Source organism: Budorcas taxicolor, chromosome 15 (genome assembly GCF_023091745.1).
Source record: "Budorcas taxicolor isolate Tak-1 chromosome 15, Takin1.1, whole genome shotgun sequence".
Taxonomy (NCBI): domain Eukaryota; kingdom Metazoa; phylum Chordata; class Mammalia; order Artiodactyla; family Bovidae; genus Budorcas; species Budorcas taxicolor.
The window spans coordinates 1,843,070-1,866,206 of record NC_068924.1 but is presented as its reverse complement, the minus strand read 5'-3'; the positions used below and the strand labels follow the sequence as shown (position 1 = coordinate 1,866,206).

The 23,137-nt window shown below is 37.9% G+C and overlaps 1 protein-coding gene across 1 annotated transcript in view; it reads left to right on the top strand.

Annotated features, from left to right (window-relative positions):
- GRIA4 (glutamate ionotropic receptor AMPA type subunit 4) overlaps positions 1-23,137 on the top strand; it is a 660,370-nt gene that overhangs the window by 210,725 nt on the left and 426,508 nt on the right. Inside the window, exon 3 of the mRNA XM_052652329.1 lies at positions 16,035-16,274. Coding sequence (XP_052508289.1) covers positions 16,035-16,274 — 240 coding nt within the window. The remainder of the gene's footprint in view (positions 1-16,034; positions 16,275-23,137) is intronic.

Sequence of the window (23,137 nt, the reverse complement as noted above, 5' to 3'; positions counted from 1 at the left end):
ATGTATAGAGTAAGAAAGAACAAAAGAGGAGGGACCTCTAATTCACCCTAAGGAAATCAGGGAAAGTTTGAAAGAAAATAAAATTTCTGCATTATTAGGACTGATAATTCTTCAGTTCAGTTCAGTTCAGTTCAGTCTGTCAGTTGTGTACGACTCTTTGTGACTCCATGAATTGCAGCACTCCAGGCCTCCCTGTCCATCAAACCCCCGAGATTCAGTCAAACTCACGTCCATCGAGTCAGTGATGCCATTCAGCCATCTCATCCTCTGTTATCCCCTTCTCCTCGTGCCCCGAATCCCTACCAGCATAAGAATCTTTTCCAATGAGTCAACATTTTGCATGAGGTGGCCAAAGAACTGGAGCTTCAGTTTAAGCAAGGAAATCCCAGAGCTGATCTCCTTCAGAATGGACTGGTTGGATCTCCTTGCAGTCCAAAGGACTCTCAAGAGTCTTCTTCAACACCACAGTTCAAAGCATCGATTCTTCTGTGCTCAGCTTTCTTCACAGTCCAACTATCACATCCATACATGACTACTGGAAAAACCATATCCTTGACTAGATGGAGCTTTGTTGGCAAAGTAATGTCTCTGCTTTTGAATGTGCTATCTACGTTGGTCATAACTTTACTTCCAAGGAGTTCAGTTCAGTTCAGTTCAGTCGCTCAGTCGTGTCTGACTCTTTGTGACCCCATGAATCACAGCACGCCAGGCCTCCCTGTCCATCACCAACTCCCGGAGTTCACTCAGACTCACGTTCATTGAGTCAGTGATGCCATCCAGCCATCTCATCCTCTGTCGTCCCCTTCTCCTCCTGTCCCCAATCTCTCCCAGCATCAGAGTCTTTTCCAATGAGTCAACTCTTCATATGAGGTAGCCAAAGTACTGGAGTTTCTGCTTCAGCATCATTCCCTCCAAAGAAATCCCAGGGCTGATCGCCTTCAGAATGGACTGGTTGGATCTCCTTGCAGTCCAAGGGACCCTCAAGAGTCTTCTCCAACACCACAGTTCAAAAGGATCAATTCTTCAGTGCTCAGCTTTCTTCACAGTGCAACTCTGACATCCATACATTACCACTGGAAAAACCACAGCCATGACTAGACAACATTTGTTGGCAAGGTAATGTCTCTGCTTTTGAATATGCTATCTAGGTTGGTCATAACTTTTCTTCCAAGGAGTGCGCATTTTTTAATTTCATGGCTGCAGTCACCATCTGCACTGATTTTGGAGCCCCCCAAAAATAAAGTCTGACACTGTTTCCACTGTTTCCCCATCTATTTCCCATGAAGTGATGGGACCAGATGGCATGATCTTCATTTTCTGAATGTTGAGCTTTAAGCCAACTTTTTCACTCTCCTCTTACATTTTCATCAAGAGGCCTTTTAGTTCCTCTTCACTTTCTGCCATAAGGGTGGTGTCATCTGCATATCTGAGGTTATTGATATTTCTCCCGGCAATCTTGATTCCAGCTTATGCTTCTTCCAGTCCAGCGTTTCTCATGATGTACTCTGCATAGAAGTTAATAAGCAGGGTGACAACATACAGCCTTGACGTACTCCTTTTCCTATTTGGAACCAGTCTGTTGTTCCATGTCCTGTTCTCACAGTTGCTTCCTGACCTGCATAACCGTCTTTTAATTTCATGGTTGCAATCACCATCTGCAGTGATTTTGGAGCCCCAGAAAATAAAGTCTGACACTGCTTCCACTGTTTCCCCATCTATTTCCCGTGAAGTGATGGGACCACATGCCATAATCTTCGTTTTCTTAATGTTGAGCTTTAAGCCAACTTTTTTCACTCTCCTCTTTCACTTTCACAAGAGGCCTTTTAGTTCCTTTTCACTTTCTGCCATAGGGTGGTGTCATCTGCATATCTGAGGTTATTGATATTTCTCCTGGCAGTCTTGATTCCTGCCTGTGCTTCTTCCAGCCCAGCATTTCTCATGATGTACTCTGCATAGAAGTTAAATAAGCAGCGTGACAATATACAGCCTTGACATATTCCTTTTCCTATTTGGAACCAGTCTCTTGTTCCACGTCCAGTTCTAACTGTTGCTTCCTGACCTGCATATACGTTTTTCAAGAGGCAGGTCAGGTGGTCTGATATTCCCATCAGGCCAAAATATATCAGGGTCTATGCCAAACATAAGTCTGGATGAAATTTCTACTTTAGACCACAACATCTTAGTCACATATATAACAAAGGCTTACAGAATTATTTCTAATTCTATAATATAAAGCATACATTTTAAAAACAATTGTAGAGCAACACCTACATATGTATATACTACCATGTGTGAAACAGGTATCTTGCAGGAAACTGCTGTAACAGAGGGAGATCAGACTGATGCTCTGTGATGACCTAGAGTGGTGGTGGAGAAGGGTGGATGGGAAGAAGGATAACGAAGGAGGGGATACATTATAGTTGATTCACGCTGTTTTATGGCAGAAACCAACAAAATATTGTAAAGCAGTTCAGCTCAGTTCAGTCACTCAGTCGTGTCCGACTCTTTGTGACCCCATGGACTGGAGCATGCCAGGCCTCCTTGTCCATCACCAACTCCCAGAGTTTACCCAAATTCACCTCCATTGAGTCGGTGATGCCATCCAACCATCTGATCCTCTGTTGTCCCCTTCTCCTCCAGCCTTCAATCTTTCCCAGACTTGAGTCAGCCCTTCACATCAGGTGGCCAAATATTGGAGTTTCAGCTTCCACATCAGTCCTGAACACTGATGACTGATCTCCTTTAGTAGGGACTAGTTGGATCTCCTTGCAGTCCAAGGGACTCTCAAGAGTCTTCTCCAACACCACAATTCAAAAGCATCAATTGTTTGGCCCTCAGCTTTCTTTATACTCCAACACTCACATCCATACATGAGTACTGGGAAAACAATATCCTTAACTAGATGCACCTTTGCTGGCAAAGTAATGTCTCTGCTTTTTATTTTTTATTTTTTATATAATATATTATTTATGATATATTTAATATATTATTTATTTATTTTAATTTTATTTACTTATTTATTTATTTTTACTTTATTTTATTTTAAAATACTGTATTGGTTTTGCCATACATTGACATGAATCCGCCACTGGCGTACATGAGTTCCCCGTCCTGAACCCCCCTCCCACCTCCCACCCCATATCATCTCTCTGGATCATCCCCGTGCACCAGCCCCATATATCCTGTATCCTGTATTGAACCTAGACTGGCAATTCGTTTCTTACATGATAGTACACATGTTTCAATGCCATTCTTCCTAATCATCCCACCCTCTCCCTCTCCCTCAGAGTCTGCTTTTTAATATTCTGTGTAGGTTGGTCATAGCTTTTCTTTCAAGGAGAAAGTGTCTTTTAATTTCATTGCTGGAGTCACCACCTGCAGTGATTTTGGAGCCCAGAATAATAAAGTCTGTCACTGTTTCCATTGTTTCCCCATCTATTTCCCCTGAAATAATGGGGCCAGATGCCATGATCTTAGTTTTCTGAATGTTGAGCTTTAAGCCAACTTGTTCACTCTCCTCTTACACTTTCATCGAGTGGCTCTTTAGTTCTTCACTTTCTGCCATAAGAGTGGTGTCATCTGCATATCTAAGGTTGTTGATATTTCTCCTGGCAATCTTGATTCCAGCTTGTACTTCATCCAGTACAGCGTTTCTCATGATGTATTCTGCATATAAGTTAAATAACCAGGTTGACAATATACAACCTTGAAATATTCTTTTTCCTATTTGGAACCAGTCTGTTCTTCCATGTCCAGTTCTAACTGTTGGTTCCTTACCTGCATACAGATTTCTCAAGAGGCAGATCAACTAGTCTCTGTTTCCATCTCTTGAAGAATTTTCTGCAGTTAATTGTGATCCACACAGTCAAAGGCTTTGGCATAGTCAATAAAGCATAAATAGATGTTTTTTCTAGAACTCTATTAAGAAGAGGCAGCAAGAATACACAGAGGAACTGTACCAAAAAAAAAAAAAAAAAATCTTCATGACCCAGATAATCACAATGGTGTGATCACTTACCTAGAGCCAGGCATTCTGGAATGCGAAGTCAAGTGGGCCTTAGGAAGCATCACTACGAACAAAGCTAACTGAGGTGATGGCATTTCAGTTGAGCTATTTCAAATCCTGTGAAAGTGCTGCACTCAATACTTCAGCAAATTTGGAAAACTCAGCAGTGGCCACAGGACTGGAAAAGGTCACTTTTCATTCCAATCCCAAAGAAAGTCAGTGCCAAATAATGCTCAAATTACCACACAATTGTTCTCATCTTACATGCGCGTAAAGTAATGCTCAAAATTCTCCAAGTCATGCTTCAACAACATATGAACCATGAACTTCCAGATGTTCAAGCTGGATTTATAAAAGGTAGAGGTACCAGAGAACAGATTGCCAATATCTACTGGATCATCAAAAACGTGGATGAGTAAAAGTAAAGCAATTATCCTCCAAACAAAAATAAATTAATTAAATAAAAAACAATTAAAAGTATTAGATATTTCAAATGTATATTGACTTTTCAGGCTTATATCTGAAAGACAGAATTGGGGAACTGAAAGCAATAATATTTTAAAACAAGAGTGGGCTGTGCAGCTTTCATTGAGAAGATTTTAATGTAATGTCTGAATGAGAACATTATTTTAAAGACATTGCCAACAGATGGCATGAAGTTGGAGTTAAGACTACCATATAAACCAGGCTTTAGGGAAAGTGCATATTTTTAGTGGCTTGCAAGAGCTCTTTAGACAAAAATAATCATAATGATGGTCTCCCATGAGAATTTTTATATAGTTTCCTGCTCTCATGCAAGATTCCTGTACAAAGTTATGCACTCTGAATTTTCTAAGAGTCCATAAACTGAGAAATTCATGGATATTGCACATAACACATGCACATACACACACAACAGCACCACTATGGCCAACAAAAGTACAAATGCCTTGATGTGCTTGGCAGTGAATGAAGTGAGTGAGTGAAGTCACTCAGTTGTGTCTGACTCTTTGCAACCCCGTGGACTGTAGCCTCCTAGGCTGCTCCATCCATGGGATTCTCCAGGCAAGAATACTGGAGTGGGTTGCTATTGTCCTTGGCAGACTAATGGCAAATTTGCTTTGGAGAAATGTTTCTCTGAAGCAGGTTTCTGTAAATTCTCACAAACAGACTTTGCTAAAATGAGCTCAGTATACAAAACTATGTAACTAGAAAGTTGACAACTCACCTTGAGCAAGCATTAGAATCCACAAAGTTCAGTTCAGTTCAGTCGCTCAGTCGTGTCTGACTCTTTGTGACCCCATGAATCACAGCACACCAGGCCTCCCTGTCCATCACCAACTCCCGGAGTTCACACAGACTCACATTCATTGAGTCAGTGATGCCATCCAGCAATCTCATCCTCTGTCGTCCCCTTCTCCTCCTGTCCCCAATCCCTCCCAGCATCAGAGTCTTTTCCAATGAGTCAACTCTTCGCATGAGGTGGCCAAAGTATTGGAGTTCCAGCTTCAGCATCATTCCCTCCAAAAAAATCCAGGGCTGATCGCCTTCAGAATGGACTGGTTGGATCTCCTTGCAGTCCAAGGGACTCTCAAGAGTCTTCTCCAACACCACAGTTCAAAAGCATCAATTCTTCGGCACTCAGCTTTCTTCACAGTCCAACTCTCACATCCATACATGACCACTGGAAAAACTATAGCCTTGACTAGATGGATCTTTGTTGGCAAAGTAACATCTGTGCTCTTGAATATGCTATCTAGGTTGGTCATAACTTTTCTTCGAAGGAGTAAGAGTCTTTTAATTTCATGGCTGCAATCACCATCTGCAGTGATTTTGGAGCCCCCAAAAATAAAGTCTGACACTGTTTCCACTGTTTCCCCATCTATTTCCCATGAAGTGATGGGACCGGATGCCATGATCTTCTTTTTCTAAATGTTGAGCTTTAAGCCAACTTGCTCACTCTCCATTTTCACTTTCATCAAGATGCTTTTTAGCTCCTCTTCACTTTCTGCCATAAGGGTGGTGCCATTTGCATATCTGAGGTTATTGATATTTCTCCCGGCATCTTGATTCCTGCTTGTGCTTCTTCCAGCCCAGCGTTTCTCATGATGTACTCTGCATAGAAGTTAAATAAGCAGGCTGACAATATACAGCAAAGAAGTGTTAAATTACCAAGAGTTTCAGAAATATGAGATAGAGGCTATGATATGTTTAAAATGTTTAAACACATGAGGAACTACAATATTGAATAATAAAATGTATGACAAGAACACAGTTTCTAGGATAAAATGCTTAAATATCTTTGTGTTATTCAGATGGAATGTGGATTTATTTATTAAATTTAGAATTTTACAACCAAGGCGGCAGTGTAGCCGACCCAAGCTTCTGTCTTCCCACAGAAAACAATAATTAAGGCAGTTGTCCTCAAACGAAAATAACTCTTGGAAAGCTCAGGAACTTTAGAAACACCACAGAGCAAAAATCTTAGTAGCCACACAAAAATGATAGGAAGAAAAACTTCATTTTGTCTCCATCATCCCTGCTCAGTGCCCAAAGGGGGCTCCCAACCTGAAAGAGTTCTCTTGGTCCGGTAAAGAAGAGCAGGGTGAGTGATCAGTTTCCCCAGTCTTTTAGGGAACTGCACAAAGTACCCACTGTGGGTTTGCCATATCCAGAGACCAGAGATGCTGAGACATCTAGGAATAATGAAGAAGGGAAGGGGTTACCAATAATAGTCATATGCAGAGATGACCTGGGTTCCAGGAGCCTGCTTGTTAGAGAATCACAGTAGGCTTCATGGCTAAGGATATCAACAGCCCTTAAAGACTTTGCAGACCAGCACAACTTTTGTCACTAGACCCCAGAAAGCTAGTCTACAGCAGACCCAAGCAGATTTCTCTGCTGACGAAACCAATTAGAATAACCATCACAGAGTCCCTGTATATTTCATGGCTGAAATTTTTGTCCTGCATATTTTCACATTAACAGATGCCAGTTGCTTGATTCCCTTGCTGCTTTCTTCCTTCCTCTTTTGCCAGACCCAAGATCTGTACTAGCATTCAGACCCAGCCTGTGCAGTTACATGCATGCAGGATGCCAGCCTGGATCCCTATAGCCAACTCCCACTGCTGTGTTCACATCCATTATTAGCTCCTATAGCCATATAAGTGCTCACCAAAAGCCAAGGTCCCAATACCTGCTGTGGGCCCAGATCTGGTCCTGACCTTTCTCACTGGCCTGCACTGCCATTGGTTACCTACAGCTTGTCCTAGTAGCCAACAACCTGAGCAATCCTTGCCCTGATTCCCATCACCAGCTGCCACCCCATCACGCATGCACTTGCAGTTAGCCCATGCTGTCACATGACTACATACGAATAACCTGGGCTTCAAAAACTGCTAGTGTTCTTGCAGCTAGCGCTGGATCCTGCTTCCAGTCTCAGCTCTCACTACTGTATGTGCTTATGCAGCCAGCCAAGGATATGAACACCGTTGGTTCTAGTCACCACTGTCACCTTCCCTTGACCCTTGCTACTGGATCTGAAGATGCTGTGAGAACCCCAGTAACCTTAGTGGCCACTGTGCAATCACCCCCACAGCTATTACTAAGGACCATCCAGTTTTCAATGTTATAGACCCCAGCTGCCTGAGCTGATGAGGGAAACATGACAGCACAAAAGGAACACAGTAAATATCCAGTAATTGACCACAAGAAAATGATGATCCATGAATTGCCTGACAAAGAATGCAAAATAATTTTCTAAGGGTTCTCAACCACAGGAGGAGACAGATAAGCAATTTAAAGAATTCAGGAAAGCAATACCAAGAAATGAGTTCAACAACAAAAGTAGAAATAGAAAATATAAAAAGAACTAAATAGGAACCTTGGAGCTCAAAAAATATCATGACTCACTGGAGGACTCAATAGAAAGTTTCAACAGCAGGCTCAACCAATAAGAGGAAGAATCAGTGAGCCTGAAGGCACACTACTTGTAAATATCCAATTGGACTAACATTTTTTAAAAAGGAGGAAAGAAAGAAAATGAAGAAAACCTATGAGACTTATGAGATACCATAAGATAAACAGTCTATGAATTATGGGATTTCTGGAAGAAGAGAAGAAAACAGGAACTGAAAACTTACTTAAAAAATAATGATTGAAAATTTCCCAGATCAAGGATAAGATTGGGACATTCAAGATCATTCAAGATCACAGGTCACTAAATTCAACTTGAAGGTTTCCTATCCTTTTGCATATTTATTGTATTTTCTCCCTTCTTTTCTGATATCTTGAAACGTCTGTACTGTCATTGCTCTCAGTTCTTTTTCAGATAGGTTGCCTATTTTCTTTTCACTAATTCCATCTTAGAATTTTTTTACCTTGCTCCTCCATCTGTAACATATACTTTCGTCCCTTCGTTTTTTTGGATAGGTAGGATTGTGTTTCTGTCTTAATAGTTATTTGGCCTGAGGTTTCTAGGAGTGGGATTTGCAGGCAGTTGGGTAGAGCTGAGTCTTTGTGTTGAGATGTGAACCTCTAGGATATCTCACTCAGATTACTATTCCCAGGGTCCTGACATACTTTGTCACTCCAGCAGTTTGGACTCAGTGCTACCACCTCAGCGGCTCAGGAATGATTTCTGCACTGTAAACTGGGATCCCACAAGTTGTGGAGTGTGGAAAACCAAAAAAAAAAAAAAAAAAAAAAAGAGAGAGAGAGAGAAAAGAAAGGAGCGTCAACATATATACACTATTATGTATAAGATGGATAGCTGTTGAGAAGTTGCTGTGTAGCACAGGGAGTCCAATCTGGCACTCTGTGATGACCTGGAGCAATGAGATGGGGGGAGGGAAGGGAGGCTTTGGAAGGAAGGATGTATGTATACTTATGATGTACATGTAGGTATACGTATGTATACTTTGTGTTGCTGTATGGCAGAAACCAACACAACATTGTAAAATATATTTTAGAAAAAATAAAAATAAAAGACTTGAATAGGCATTTCTCTAAAGACAAATTGATACATGAAAATATCCTCAACATTAGAGAAATCAATCAATCTGGAAAATGCAAATCAAAAGCACAATGTGATATCACTTCATACCTGATAGAATGGCTATTATCAATAAGACAAATGATAACTGTGTAAAAAGTAAAACTGTAGAAGATGTGGAGAAAAAGGAAGACTCAGACTTTGTGGGGGGCAGGGAGGATACAAATTGGTATAGCCACTATAGATAACAGCACAGAGGCACCTTCAAAAATTAAAATAGTACGACCATATGATTCATTAATGTCACTTTTGGGTGTATATCTGAAGGGAATGAAATCACTATCTCAAAGAGATATCTGCACAGCCATGTTAACTGCAGCATTTGTACATGCTTAGTATACAGTGGCCAATGTAAGGAAACAAACTAAGTGTTCACTCTAGGGTGAATAAATAATATAGATATATAATATTTTTATGAAATTTTATGAATTGATGCAAAAGTATAATATTTAGCACCAAACTGAAAGCCGGTATCTTAGATTTGAGTTCCAAATCACTTCAACTTTTTTTTCGGTAAAGTGTATAATAAAAATTAATTGAACCAGATTACTGGATTACTTAGTACATAAAAATTGAGAGTGGGCCAACTTGCATGAAAAATCCACTTGATTTTACATGAAAATCAAAGGAACAGGAAAGTATGAAATAAGAAATTTACTTAGTAACTCCAAGCTATATGCCAAATTATTAATACTTACATAAATATATCCAAATCTTGGTGGAACTTTCATGAGGTTAAGGTCCAGTCCAGCAACAATTTTATTAGGTGTTTTAAATTAAAGAACTTTATTGAGTTCAAATTGAAAATATCCATGTTAAGCTATGATGTTTCTCATAACTTCCAGGAAAATTATAGCAAGTTATTTTGTCAGAACAAGCTTTCTAGGTTAGTGAATCTACTCAATTAATCAAATTCTAGTTCCTAATGAATACAGATTAGAATTGAATATTCTTTCTTGGTAGAATTTCTTTATAAACCCTAATGCAAACATTCATGAAAATAATTGGTATTTGTTATGCAGAATCTGAATACTTGGTTTTCGATGAACTGTGGTATTTCACTCTCTAATCCTTTTGTGCTCATACTAAACACTACAACACAAATATAGAAAATTTGTGTTCATAAGATCAGCCACTTACTAATCGCCTCATATATACTTATAAGATGATAGACTTACATGCATGCTCATTTGCTCAGTCCTGTTCGACTCTTTGAGAACTCATGAACTGTGGACCACCAGGCTTCTCTGTCCATAGATTGTTCAGAGAAAGAATACTGGAGTGGATTACAATTTTCTTTTTTTCTTTTTTTTTGAAAATCATGAAATTGTTTTACTTCAGACAAAAGGGAGACATTTTTTTTTAACATTTTCACATTTAGATGTGTTTTTCTCACATTAACCAGGATTGTCTTTTTTTTTTTTTTCCCCCTGCAAAAATCAGGGGAAACAACAGTGGTAAGGTTTCACTAAATATGCAAAAGCAAAAAAGATTATGGAGGGGGCATTAAAACATGTTTACATAATATTTGAGACAATACAGGATGTAAATATTTGAGAAAAGCAATAAAAATACATGATTTTGCAAGGTAGCGTTGGTCAGTGGGTTTTTAAAATTATTTATTTATTTATTATTTTTGGCTATGCTGGGTCTTTGTTGCTGTATATGGGCTTTCCTCTAGTTGTGGTAAGCAGGAACTTTTCATTTTGTTGTCCTCTCTTGTTGCAAAGCAGGGACTCTAGGGCACATGGGCCCAGAATTTTTGGCACATGGGCTAAGTAGTTGTGGCTCTCGAGCTTACAATTTTCTACTCCAGCGGATCTTTTCGACACAAGGATCAACTTGTCCACATCTCTTGCGTTTCCTGCATTGGCAGGTGGATTGTTTACCACTGAGCCACCTGGGAAGTCCAGTCTTATATACTTTATCTCATATGATCCTTGACATTTTATATATTCATTGTTGTGGTTGTTCAGTTGCTCAATCATGCCTGACTATTTGCAAGCCCACGGACTACAGCATGCCAGACTTCCCTGTCCTTCACTATCTCCTGGAGCTTGCTCAAACTCATGCCCATGGAATCAGTGATACCATCCAACCATCTCATCCACTGTCATCCACTGCTACTCCTGTCTTCTGTCTTTCCCAGCATTAGGGTCTTTTCTAATGAGTCAACACTTCACATCACATGGCCAAAGTACTGGAGCTTCAGTTTCAGCATCAGTACTTCCATTTAGTATTCAGGACTGATTTCCTTTAGGACTGATCTCCATGCAGTCCAAGGTACTCTCAAGAGTCTTCAACCACAGTTCAAAAGCATCAATTCTAGGTGCTCAGCTTTCTTTGTGGTCGAACTCTCACGTCCATACATGATTTCTGGAAAAAACATAGCGTTGACTAGATGGACTTTTGCTGCAAAGTAATGTCTTTGCTTTTCAATATACAGTCTAGATTTGTCACAACTTTTTTTTTCAAGGAGCAAGTGTCCTTTAAATTCATGGCTGCAGTCACCATCTGCAGTGATTTTGGAGCCCAAGAAAATACAGTCTCTAATTGTTTCCATTGTTTTCCCATCTATTTGTCATGAAGTGATGGGACCGGATGCCATGATCTTAGTTTTTTGAATGTTGAGTTTTAAGCCAGACATTTTAACTCTCCTCTTTCACCTTCATCAAGAGGCTCTTTAGTTCTCCTTTGCTTTCTGCCATAAGAGTGGTGTCATATTCATATCTGAGGTTACTGATATTTCTCCATGCAATCTTGATTCCAGCTTGTGCTTCATCCAGCCCAGAATTTTACCTGATATACTCTTCATATAAGTTAAATAACCAGAGTGACAATATACAGCCTTGGCATACTCCTTTCCCAATTTGGAACCAGTCTGTTGTTCCATGTCCAGGTCTAACTGTTGCTTCTTAACCTGAGTACAGGTTTTGGGAGGTAGGTAAAGTTGCCTGATAGTCCCATTTCTTTAAAATTTGTCCACAGTCTGTTGTGATCTACACAGTCAAAGGCTTTAGTGTAGTCAATGAAATAGAAATAAATGTTTTCCTGGAATTCTCTTGACTTTTCTATGATCCAACTGATATTGGAAATTTGGACTCTGGTTACTCTGCCTTTTCTAAATGCACCTTGAACATATGAAAGTTTTCAGTTCACATACTGTTGAGGCCTAGCTAGAATAATTTTGAGCATTACTTTGCTAGCATATGAAATGAGAGCAATTGTGCGGTAGTCTGAACATTCTTTGACATTGCCCTTCTTTGGGACTGGAATGAAAACTGGCCTGTTTCTGTCCTGTGGCCAGTGCTGAGTTTTCCAAATTCCCTGGCATACTGAATGCAGCACATTCACAGCATCATCCTTTTAGGATTTAAATAGCTCAGCTGGAATTCAATCACCTCCACCAGCTTTTTTTGTAGTGATACTTCCTAAGGCCCACTTGACTTCACACTCCAAAATATCTGGCTCTAGGTGAGTGATCACACCATCGTGGTTATCTGGTCTTTATGATCTTTTCTGCATAGCTCTTCTGTGTATCCTTGACACCTCTTCTTAATATCTTCTACTTCTGTTAGGTCCATACCGTTTCTGTCCTTTATTGTGCCCATCTTGCTTTAAATGTTCTCTTGGTATCTCTAATTTTCTTGAAAACCTCTCTAGTCTTTCCTATTCTATTTTTTCCCTCTATTTCTTTGCATTTATCTTGTAGGAAGACTTTCTTATCTCTCCTTCCTATTCTTTGGAACTCTGCATTCAGATGGTTATATCTTTCCATTTCTTCTCTGTCTTTCGCTTCTCTCTCTCTCCCTTTTTTTTTTTTTTTTTTTTCCAGCTATTTGTAAGGCCTCCTCAGACAACCATTTTGCATTTCTTTTTCTTGGTGATGGCTTTAATCACCACCTTCTGTACAATGTTATGAACCTCTATCCATAAATCTTCAGGCAGTCTATCTATCAGATCTAATCCCTTGAATCTATTTGTCACTTTCACTGTATAATCATATGGGATTTGATTTAGGTCATACCTGCATGGCCTATTAGGTTCCCCTACTTTCTTAAATTTAAGTCTGAATTTTGCAATAAGAAGTTCATGATCTGAGCCACAATCAACACCTGATTTTTTTTTTTTTTTTTTTTGCTGACTGTATAGAGCTTCTCCTTCTTCGACTGCAAAGAATATAATCAATCTGATTTCAGTACCGACCATCTGGTGTTGTCCTTATGTACAGTCAGCTCTTGTGTTGTTGGAAGAGGGGGTTTGTTATGACCAGTCCAGGGTATTCTCTTGGCAAAAGTCCATTAGCTTTTGCCCTGCTTCATTTTTTACTCTAAGACCAAACTTGCCTGTTACTCCAGGTATCTCTTGACTTCCTACTTTTACACTGTGGTCCCTATGATGAAAAGGACATCTGTTTTGGGTGTTATTTCTGGAAGGTCCTGTACATCTTCATAAAACCTTTCGACTTCAGCTCCTGTTCATTAATGTTTGGGGCATAGACATGTAAACTGTGATATTGAATAATTTGCTTTGAAAATGAACAGAGATCATTCTGTTGTTTTTGAGATTGCACCCAAGTACTGCTGCAGCCAGAGCCCCTGTCCCCTGGCATGTCACTGCTGAACTGTGCCTCCACAGAAGATACTCATATACTCGAAGGCAGATCTGGCTCAGTCTCTTGTTTAGGTCACTTCTCCATTTCCTGGGTCCTGTTGCACAGAACAAATTGTTTGCACCCTCCGAGAGTCACTGGTGGGTCTGTGATTTGATTTTAAACACAATTGCACCCCTCCTACTGTCTTGTCTGGGCTTCTCCTTTGCCCAATGTCAGTTCTATCTTAGTCTTATTTGGATGAGCATAGACTGTGGTCCCTTAGTTGAGCTTTAATTTTTGTGGAACATGCATGTATCTCTTGGAGAACATCATCTAAAGAAAATCAATAGCACTTTTATTTTAATTGTTACCCTCTTCCAATTTAATTAAATCTCTTAGACTCCATCCCCAATTTCAAGACACACAATAGAAAAGAATAAAAGAAACATTTCCAGATTTTATTAATTTATCTTATATAATTATTCTTCATAATTTCCTAAATCCCAGGTATAGAACATAGATACAAATGTTATCAGGATTGCTATTTTTTTCAAGAGCCTATTACTGCAAGTTTCTTATATTTCACAAGGAATTATACCACTATCCAACATTCTAGGCTTCTTAATGAATTTATCAGTTAAATCTATAAGTAAATTTTTCTATAACTTGAGAAGTTCTTAAGCTAGCTATATGAACCCAGAAGAAATAGGCCTTTAGCCATATGTGATTAACTGTAAGAATTTGGAATTCAAACATTCTTGATTTACTGTATATACAAAAAAGAGTATCCTTTAATGCAGGTCTGTATCCATTAAATTTTAATTTAAAAGTCATCCAAGTTTGAAAGCAGTCATATCAAAAGAGGGAACAGAATATGATTTTTCAAGAATCTTGAGAAAAGTTTTTTGGTTTGGGGTTTTTTTTTCTCTTTATGAATTGGCCTTCTTGTCCATGTGACAACTGAGAGCATGGGAAAGAAATGTCAAGACGAGCCTGTGCACTTATTTACCTGAAGTTCTTTTAAATACTTCAGGAAAACTTGGTTCCATTGGGTTTGAGAATTGCTTCCACCTAGAAGCTACACAGTAGCTCAGCTGGTGAAGAATCTGCCTGCAATGCAGGAGACTCCAGTCCTATTCCTGGGTTAGGAAGATCCCCTGGAGAAGGGATAGGCTACCTACTCCAGTATTCTTGGGCTTCCCTGGTGTCTCATATGGTTAAAGAATCTGCCTATAGTGTGGGTAGACCTAGGTTCTATCCCTGGGTTAGGAAGATCCCCTGGAGGAGAGCATGGCAACCTACTCCAGTATTCCTGCCTGGAGAATCCCCATGGAAAGAGGAGCCCTGGCGGACGGCAGTCCATGAGGTCACACACGACTGAGCGGCTAAGCATGCACATGCGCAGAAACTACACAACTGGCCACAATTCCACTAACCTTCTAGGATAGCACAATAGTGACTTTTCAGATAGAATAACCTCTTGTTTTCAAATGTAAATCAAGAGAACTCTAAAGTTGTGGTAAAAACTGAAACCTACCTTGCAAAAGAAAACAAAAAAGTAATAATTTAGACTAAGTAGCAAAAGCAATCTAATTCAAAATAGAAAAGACAAATAAATGCATATAGTTTAAGAAGGATAGCACTGCTGCTAACTGCTGCTGCTGCTAAGCCGCTTCAGTCTTGTCCGACTCTGTGTAACCCCATAGACTGCAGCCCACCAGGCTCCCCCGTCCCTGGGATTCTCTAGGCAAGAACACTGGAGTGGGTTGCCATTACCTTCTCCAATGCATGAAAAGTTAAAAGTGAAAGTGAAGTCACTCAGTCGTGTCCGACTCTTAGCGACCCCATGGACTGCAGCCCACCAGGCTCCTCCGTCCATGGGATCTTCCAGGCAAGAGTACTGGAGTGGGGTGCCATTGCTTTCTCCGATGAATTGACCACAGACAGCAGATTCCTGTAGATCTCCAGCATCACGTCCCTGTAATGTAAATGCTCCTCTAATTAATAATCAGATATTTTTAACTATATTATGATATTTTTGCATATAATAAAACATAGAGAGAAAAATTGGTATTTGTCATACTTAAAAATTTCTAGCATAGGATTTGTCACATTATCATGGAGAGCTATATATTATTTGATTTTAGTCAAATTTTCCTTAATTTAAATTGGTTTCTTGAGTAAACCTCTTGTTATCTCATTCACTGCAGGGCACTGAGTACAGCCTCAAGAGTTCATTAATTATTTATATCACTGATTGCACACTTCACTTTTTCTCTTCCTCATATTATATTCCTGACATATCAATGATTCAGAAATTTTTTTCATAAACTGTAGATGTGGAGTCAACAATTTTAAAAATGCACTAATAGTTTTTTTTTCTTCTTCTTCTTCTGTTTTAGTCTGTTCCCAGTATTCCAGAGGAGTATTTGCCATTTTTGGACTCTATGATAAGAGGTCAGTACACACCTTGACCTCATTCTGCAGCGCCTTGCATATCTCCCTCATCACACCAAGTTTTCCTACTGAGGGGGAGAGCCAGTTTGTGCTGCAGTTAAGGCCTTCCTTAAGAGGAGCCCTCTTAAGTCTGCTGGATCACTATGAATGGAACTGTTTTGTATTCCTGTATGACACAGACAGGGGTAAGTTGAAATTCCACATCTACATAAGTAAAACTCTAATTTTCAGTTTAAATGACTTTGTATCACTTGTGTGATTTAGCAAAATATTTTGATCCTTAACATGGCTTAAATGAGAAAATGGTCAATACGAATTCTTACTGTTTTTATCTTGATTCTGGGGAAAATTTTCTAATTAAATGAACTTCAAATTCACAAGGTCACTCATGCAATATCTACTCTGTTACTTAGTTGAAATTGAAATATATATATTTTTTAATTTCCATGGTAATATTTCAGGTGCAGTCATAAAATAAGTGTTTTTTACCTCAAATGCATATCCTTTAATATTTCAGAAGATTTTAAAACAGTATCAGGTTGGGTTAAATGTGTAATTGAAGGGTCATGACAATGAGAATAAAGATTTGGTGGTAAGGCCTCTGCTTGCTGGCAACCTTTCACTTTATCTTTTTCTATAAGTCTATATAGATTAATAAGTGATACAATATGATCCTTGTATTGGATAAATAAGATAGATAACATTGAATGGGGAACAGGTGTACACCCATGATGGATTCATGTTGATGTATGGCAAAACCAATACAATATTGTAAAGTAATTAGACTCCAATTAGACTCCAATTAAAATAAATAAATTTTATATATTTTTAATTTATTGCAATACACACAATTTTGTACAATGTTGAAATATTTTTATTTTATTTGGAGATGTATCTTAAAGAATTCCAATTTTTGCTCAGTTTTGCTCTTTATTTGGTGACCAAAATCATAGCAATATATTATGTTTCAAACAAATATCAAGGAAGCACCTGTAGGGATTTGTCCAGTCCTTTTTTCTTAAAGCATAAGGTTTATGAGCAAAGAAGTTATAGTAAAAGTTCAACCAGGCAACATTTTAGGAACATGCTTGAGTAAGTCTATCTGTATAATGAATTTAAAATAAATGTAAAAATAATAAGCAAGCAAAATAAGTAATTTAATATATAATTATCTTCAAATTCCAAATATTCAGAATCTTATATTCAGAGATGAAAATTCATTAAATGAATTCATTTCTCATTAAAATTTGCATATTTAATGATATTTAATTTACACACCAATGATAGCCCTTTGCTTAAATTGGCATTCTTGGTAAACTTACCATTTGGAAACAAGCTCAGAAAATTTAATATCATCAGTGTATTTTCTTCAGTATTGTAACATACATTAATTCTCACTTGGAAATTTGGGAGCATATCTATATTTCTTGATGCCATTTTCCAATAACTGGCAATCCAAAGCATCCTAGAAGATGAATTACACACTAAAAAATTACCACTCTGTTCATTTCTAATATTTAGAATTATCGTTAAGTAAAAGGACACTGAAAATGGAATCATAATGCAAATTAAAACAACGATGAGATACTACTATATATCTATCAGAATGGCCAAAATTCAGATCACTGACAACATCAAAGGAGGATTAGGACATGGAGAAACAAGAACTCTCCTTCATTGTTGGTGGGAACACAAAGTGGTATAGCTATTTTAGAAGACAATTTGACGATTCCTTACAAAATTGAATTTATTCCTACTATATGATCCAGCAGCCATGATCCTTAATATTTTCATCCAAATCATAGAAAAATCTTCACACAGATGTTTATAACAGTTTTATTCATAATAACCACAACTTAGAAGCAACCAAGATGCCTTTCAGTAGGGGAAGAGAAGGTTAAACTGTGGTTGCTGTTCAGTCATTAAGTCGTGTTGAACTTTGAGACCCCATGGACTGCAGCATACCAGGCTTCCCTGTCCTCCACTATCTCCAAGAGTGCTCAAATTCAGGTGCATTGAGTCAGTGATGCCACCCAACCATCTGATCCTCCGTCACCCCCTTATCCTCCTGCCCTCAATCTTTCCCAGCATCAGGGTCTTTTCCAACGAGTCAGCTCTTTGTATCAGGTGGCCAAAGTACTAGAGCTTCAGCCTCAGTATCAGTTCTTTCAATGAATATTCAAGGTTGGTTTCCTTTAGGATTGACTGGTTTGATCTCCTTGCAGTCCAAGGAACTCTCAAGAGTCTTCTCCAGCACCTCAGTTTGAAAGGATCAATTCTTCAGCACTCAGTCGTCTTTATGGTCCAACTTCTCACATCTGTACATGACTACTGGAAAAACCATAGCTTTGACTTATAGGGACTTTTGTCAAAAAAGTGATGTATCTAATTTTTAATATGCTGTTTAGGTTTGACATAGCTTTTCCTCCAAAAAGCAAGTGTCTTTTAACTTTTTGGCTGCAAGTCACCTTCTGCAGTGATTTTGGAGTCCAAGAAACTAAAATATGTCACTGTTTCCACATTTACCCCATTTATTTGCCATGAAGTGATGGGACTGGATGTCATGATCTTGCTTTTTGAATACTGAGCTTTAAGAAGGTTTTTCACTCTGCTGTTTCACACTCATCAAGAGGCTCTTTAGTTCCTCTTCACTTTCTGCCATTGGAGTGGTGTCATCTGCATATTTCACATTGCTGATATTTCTCCCAGCATTCTTGATTCCAACTTGTCATTCATTCACCCTAGCATTTCATATAATGTACTCTGCATATAAGTTAAATAAGCAGGGTGACCCTATACAGCCTTGTCATACACCTTTCCCAATTTTGAACCAGCTTGTTGTTCTATGTCTGGTTCTAACTGTTGCTCCTTGACCTGCAGACAGGTTTCTCAGGAGAAAGTAAAGGTCAGCTGATATTCTCATCTCTTAAAGAATTGTCCGCAGTTTGTTTAGATCCACACAGTCAAAGGCTTCTACATAGTCAATGAAGCAGATGTTTTTCTAGAATTTCCTTGCTTTTTCTAAGATCTAATGGATATTGGCAATTTGATTTTAGGTGTTTAAAAGCTGAATCATGATGTTAAGAAATACATACTGGAATATAGATGAGATGGCTCTTTCTGTGGTCTATTATGACACAGCTCAGTTTGCCGTTAAGGGCAAAAGTTGCTCTGAGAAATACCACAAGTAACTGTCCTGCTTCTTTCTTTGCCTTGTGAAAACCAGTCTCTGGCAAGGAGAGGGTTCTAGGCATTCATGCATCAACCTCCCCACCCAATAAGGATTAAAACAGTACTGAAAGTGAAAGTGTTAGTGACTCAGTCCTGTCCAACTCTTTACGACCCCCTGAACTGTAACCCACCAGGCTTCTCTGTCTATGGAATTCTCCAAACAAGAATACTGGCATGGGTAGCCATTCCTTTTTCTAGGGGATCTTCCCCACCCAGGAATCAAACTCACATCTCTTATGTCTGATTTGTGTTATTGTATGGCAGAAACCAACGTGACTTCTCAGTCACTCAGTCCTGTCTGACTCTTTGTGGCCCCATGGACTATAGTCCACTAGGCTACATGGGATTTTTCCCAGCAGGAATGTTGGAATGGATTGCTGTTTCCTTTTCCAGGGGATCTTTCCAACCCAGGAATTGAACTTACATCTCTCGTGTCTCCTGCATTGGCAGATGGATTCTTTACCACTGAGCCACCTGGGAACACAACATTGTAAATCAACTATCCTTCAATTAATAAATAAATAAATATAAAAATTATGCTTTGTTTTTGCACCTGTTTATACTTTTTAGGATACTCACTTCTGCATAACAATTCAGATGCTCCAATCTTAAATCACCTCCATTTTTTTTTTTACCATGAGATCACTCTAATGTAAGCAGATAATACTTGGTTATTAAAGGCTTCTTTTTCCTGGCTAAATATCCGCATTCAAAGGATTAAATTCATCATGGTACAAGCACTATTTCTTCTAATAAGCAACTTGAAACTATTAACGTACTTAGCTTGCTGAACAAAATGCCTCCTCTTTTTTGTCACCACCCAATAATTGAACTGGTTTACTTCTAACCAACTGATGCAAGTCACTCTCTAGAATCTCTAGTTTCTCTCCGGTAACTTACTTTGGGATGAATAGCTAGTCATTTGAACGGCATTTTGTTATAGTAACTCAGTGTTTCCAAGGTGGTTCAAATGGTAAAGAATCTGCCTGCCACTGCATAAGCTGCAGGAGACGTGGGTTTGATCCCTGGGTCTGGAAGATCCCCTGGAAGCGGAAATAGCTTTGCACTCCAGTATTCTTGTTTAGATAATCCCATGAACAGAGGAGCCTGTCAGTCTACAGTTCATGAGATACAGAGTTGGACATGACTGAGTAACTGAGTACACACAAACACATAGTAACTCAACCTAACTTCTAAATATACACCTTTATTCCAGGTGGCAATTACATGAATAAAAATAACATGTTTCTTATGTTCAGTTGGTTCACTCTGCCATGATATTAACATTTTTATCAGTATTCTAGGTCTTACTCTAGCACTTGCAAAGGACAAGAATAATTCCCCCCCCCTTTGAAATTATTATACTCATTTGATGATTTTAGGATCACAAGCCCAATTTAACTCCTCTTAGATACGGTGTTTAAAATTATGCCTCATTATCACCAACTGAAGTATGAACCTCAGTTATGAAAGTGTGTTTAACTTCTATCATAAACATAGTTGGCTAAGAGTCATCTATATTTTTACCTCATTAAGAATTAAAAGAATGTTCACACATCAACATTAGAGACCAGATTAAAAAAAATAATAATAATGCACAAAACCAAATGTAAGGAAATAAGGTAGTATGGTATACTTTGGTACTTTTACCTAATCCTTTATTGTTATTATGAACTGCTCATCAAAACATTTCATCTATTAAAAGTAACTGCCTTAATATGATCCTGGATTTCTCTGTGAACTTGAGTGAAACATAACTTTCTTTATTTTTTATCTTTTTAGTTTATTTATTTTAATTGGAGGCTAATTACTTTATAATATTGCACTGGTTTTGCCATACATTGACATGAATCAGCCATGGGTGCACATGTGTTCCTCATCCTGAACCCCCTTCCCACCTCTCTCCAGATTCCATATCTTTCTGGTGCCTCATAAATTCTTATTTTAGAATAAATTATTTCATTGATCCACTGAGTTATTTCTTAAATTGTTATCACTTATTCTATTCTTTCCTCTGAAATGGTGGGGGAAAGAATTAAGATAATAGGTAGAGTAAGTGATCTCTTTACCAGTTGATGACTACCTGCTTCTGGTCATTTGACTGACTTTCAAAGAAGAAAAAAAGAAAAAACTGTTCATTTATTTATGGGTTCAATGTATTTATTTATCTATTTAGCATTCAATAAACCTTTGTTTTTCAGATTTAATCAAGTAATTTGATAAGTATTAACAATGCAATAATAAACAAGACGCTACTGAAAATAAGCTCTTGCTATGACTTCGTTAGGAAATAGTACACAACATTCTACTTGACAACTAGAAACTTGCCTTTGATTCATAGCTTAGTGTTTTTACAGTTTTAAATTAGAACACAATTACTTTCCATAAAAATCTTTGTCTTTTAAGAAAAAAACACTATGAAATGTCATTTAAACACAAACTTTGGTAAGATTTTTGTGTTAATAAATATGACATCATTAAGTTATTTACAATATGGCTTATATACCTGCCTGAGAAACTGAATTTTAACTTTTATCTTTAATTGATTAATTTAAATGGTTAATTTGCCTAAAAGCTACCATATTGGAAAACACAGCATATCTAACCAGTGAGCTCATTTATAATAATTTATTTCACTTTGAGTGAAATTTCCAAATCTCTTTTTGATTCATATTTTACTGTGTAAGAAAAGAACTTAGAGAACATCCTGTGCATAATCCTTTTATAGTAAATTTCACACTGCAATGTGTATACATTTACATATCTTTTCTTCCTTTAGAAATGAAAGTTCTCCAGTTGTTGTTAAATCTTTTTATATCTATACCTTTTCTGTTTAACATAGTAATGCCTGTTAGGCATACTATAAATATTGAATACATGAATTAATCAAGTGAAGTCATTGGCAATAAGTATCAAATTATTTTAGAGCTCTAAAAACTAATCATGTAACTCATTTTTTATTAAAGGGCTTCCTAGGTGGCTCAGCAGTAAAGAATCCACCCTTAAGGCAGGAGACCCAGGTTCAATCCCTGGGTCCAAAAGATCCCCTAGAGAAGGAAGTGGCAACCCACTCTAGTATTCCTGCCTAAAGAATCCCATGGACAGCAGAGTCTAGTGGGCTTCTGTCCATGGGGTCGGGTGCCATATTTTAATGGACTGGATAGTTCATAGAATAGTCAAAATGAAAAATTTTCTTGTAGGAATGTACTTGAATTGAATGCAATTTCAAGAAACATCAAGAAGGCTGAAAAATAATGTTCTTAATTTAGATATATTAAATATTTTTAAAATGTTTAAAAATATTTTCAGTAATATAAAATCTTGATTTTTTTTCAGATTTCCTTGAGTGAAAAAACATATTAATTTAAATATTCACAAAATAAGTAATGGTTAATCTTCAATAAACCTTTTCAAAATAAATATTTTTATTTTGTGTCTGTTGCCCAACATTTTAAGTATTATGATGTGTTTAAGGCTATTTCTAACACCATTGATAACAAGGTGAATTTATGATCAATGGAAAAAAGAAGAAATATAAACCTCACTTTTTCTTAAATTTCAATGAACACTGTCCATATTTTTCATAAGTGTTACGATGGCCAATGATGGCCATCAGCTTTGATCTCATGTCTAACCTAAGCAATGGCTGACACGGACCTTATTTTACTTAATCTTGGTTCACTTTAAAGTTTAATGCTCAATGTTTTACCTACATCAGTACTTTCCAAGCTATTGATGTTGTTTCATTTGTTTCTAAATATCTTTTACCCGCTATCATAATAAATATTATAGCTTTATGTAAAATATGTCTAGGAGA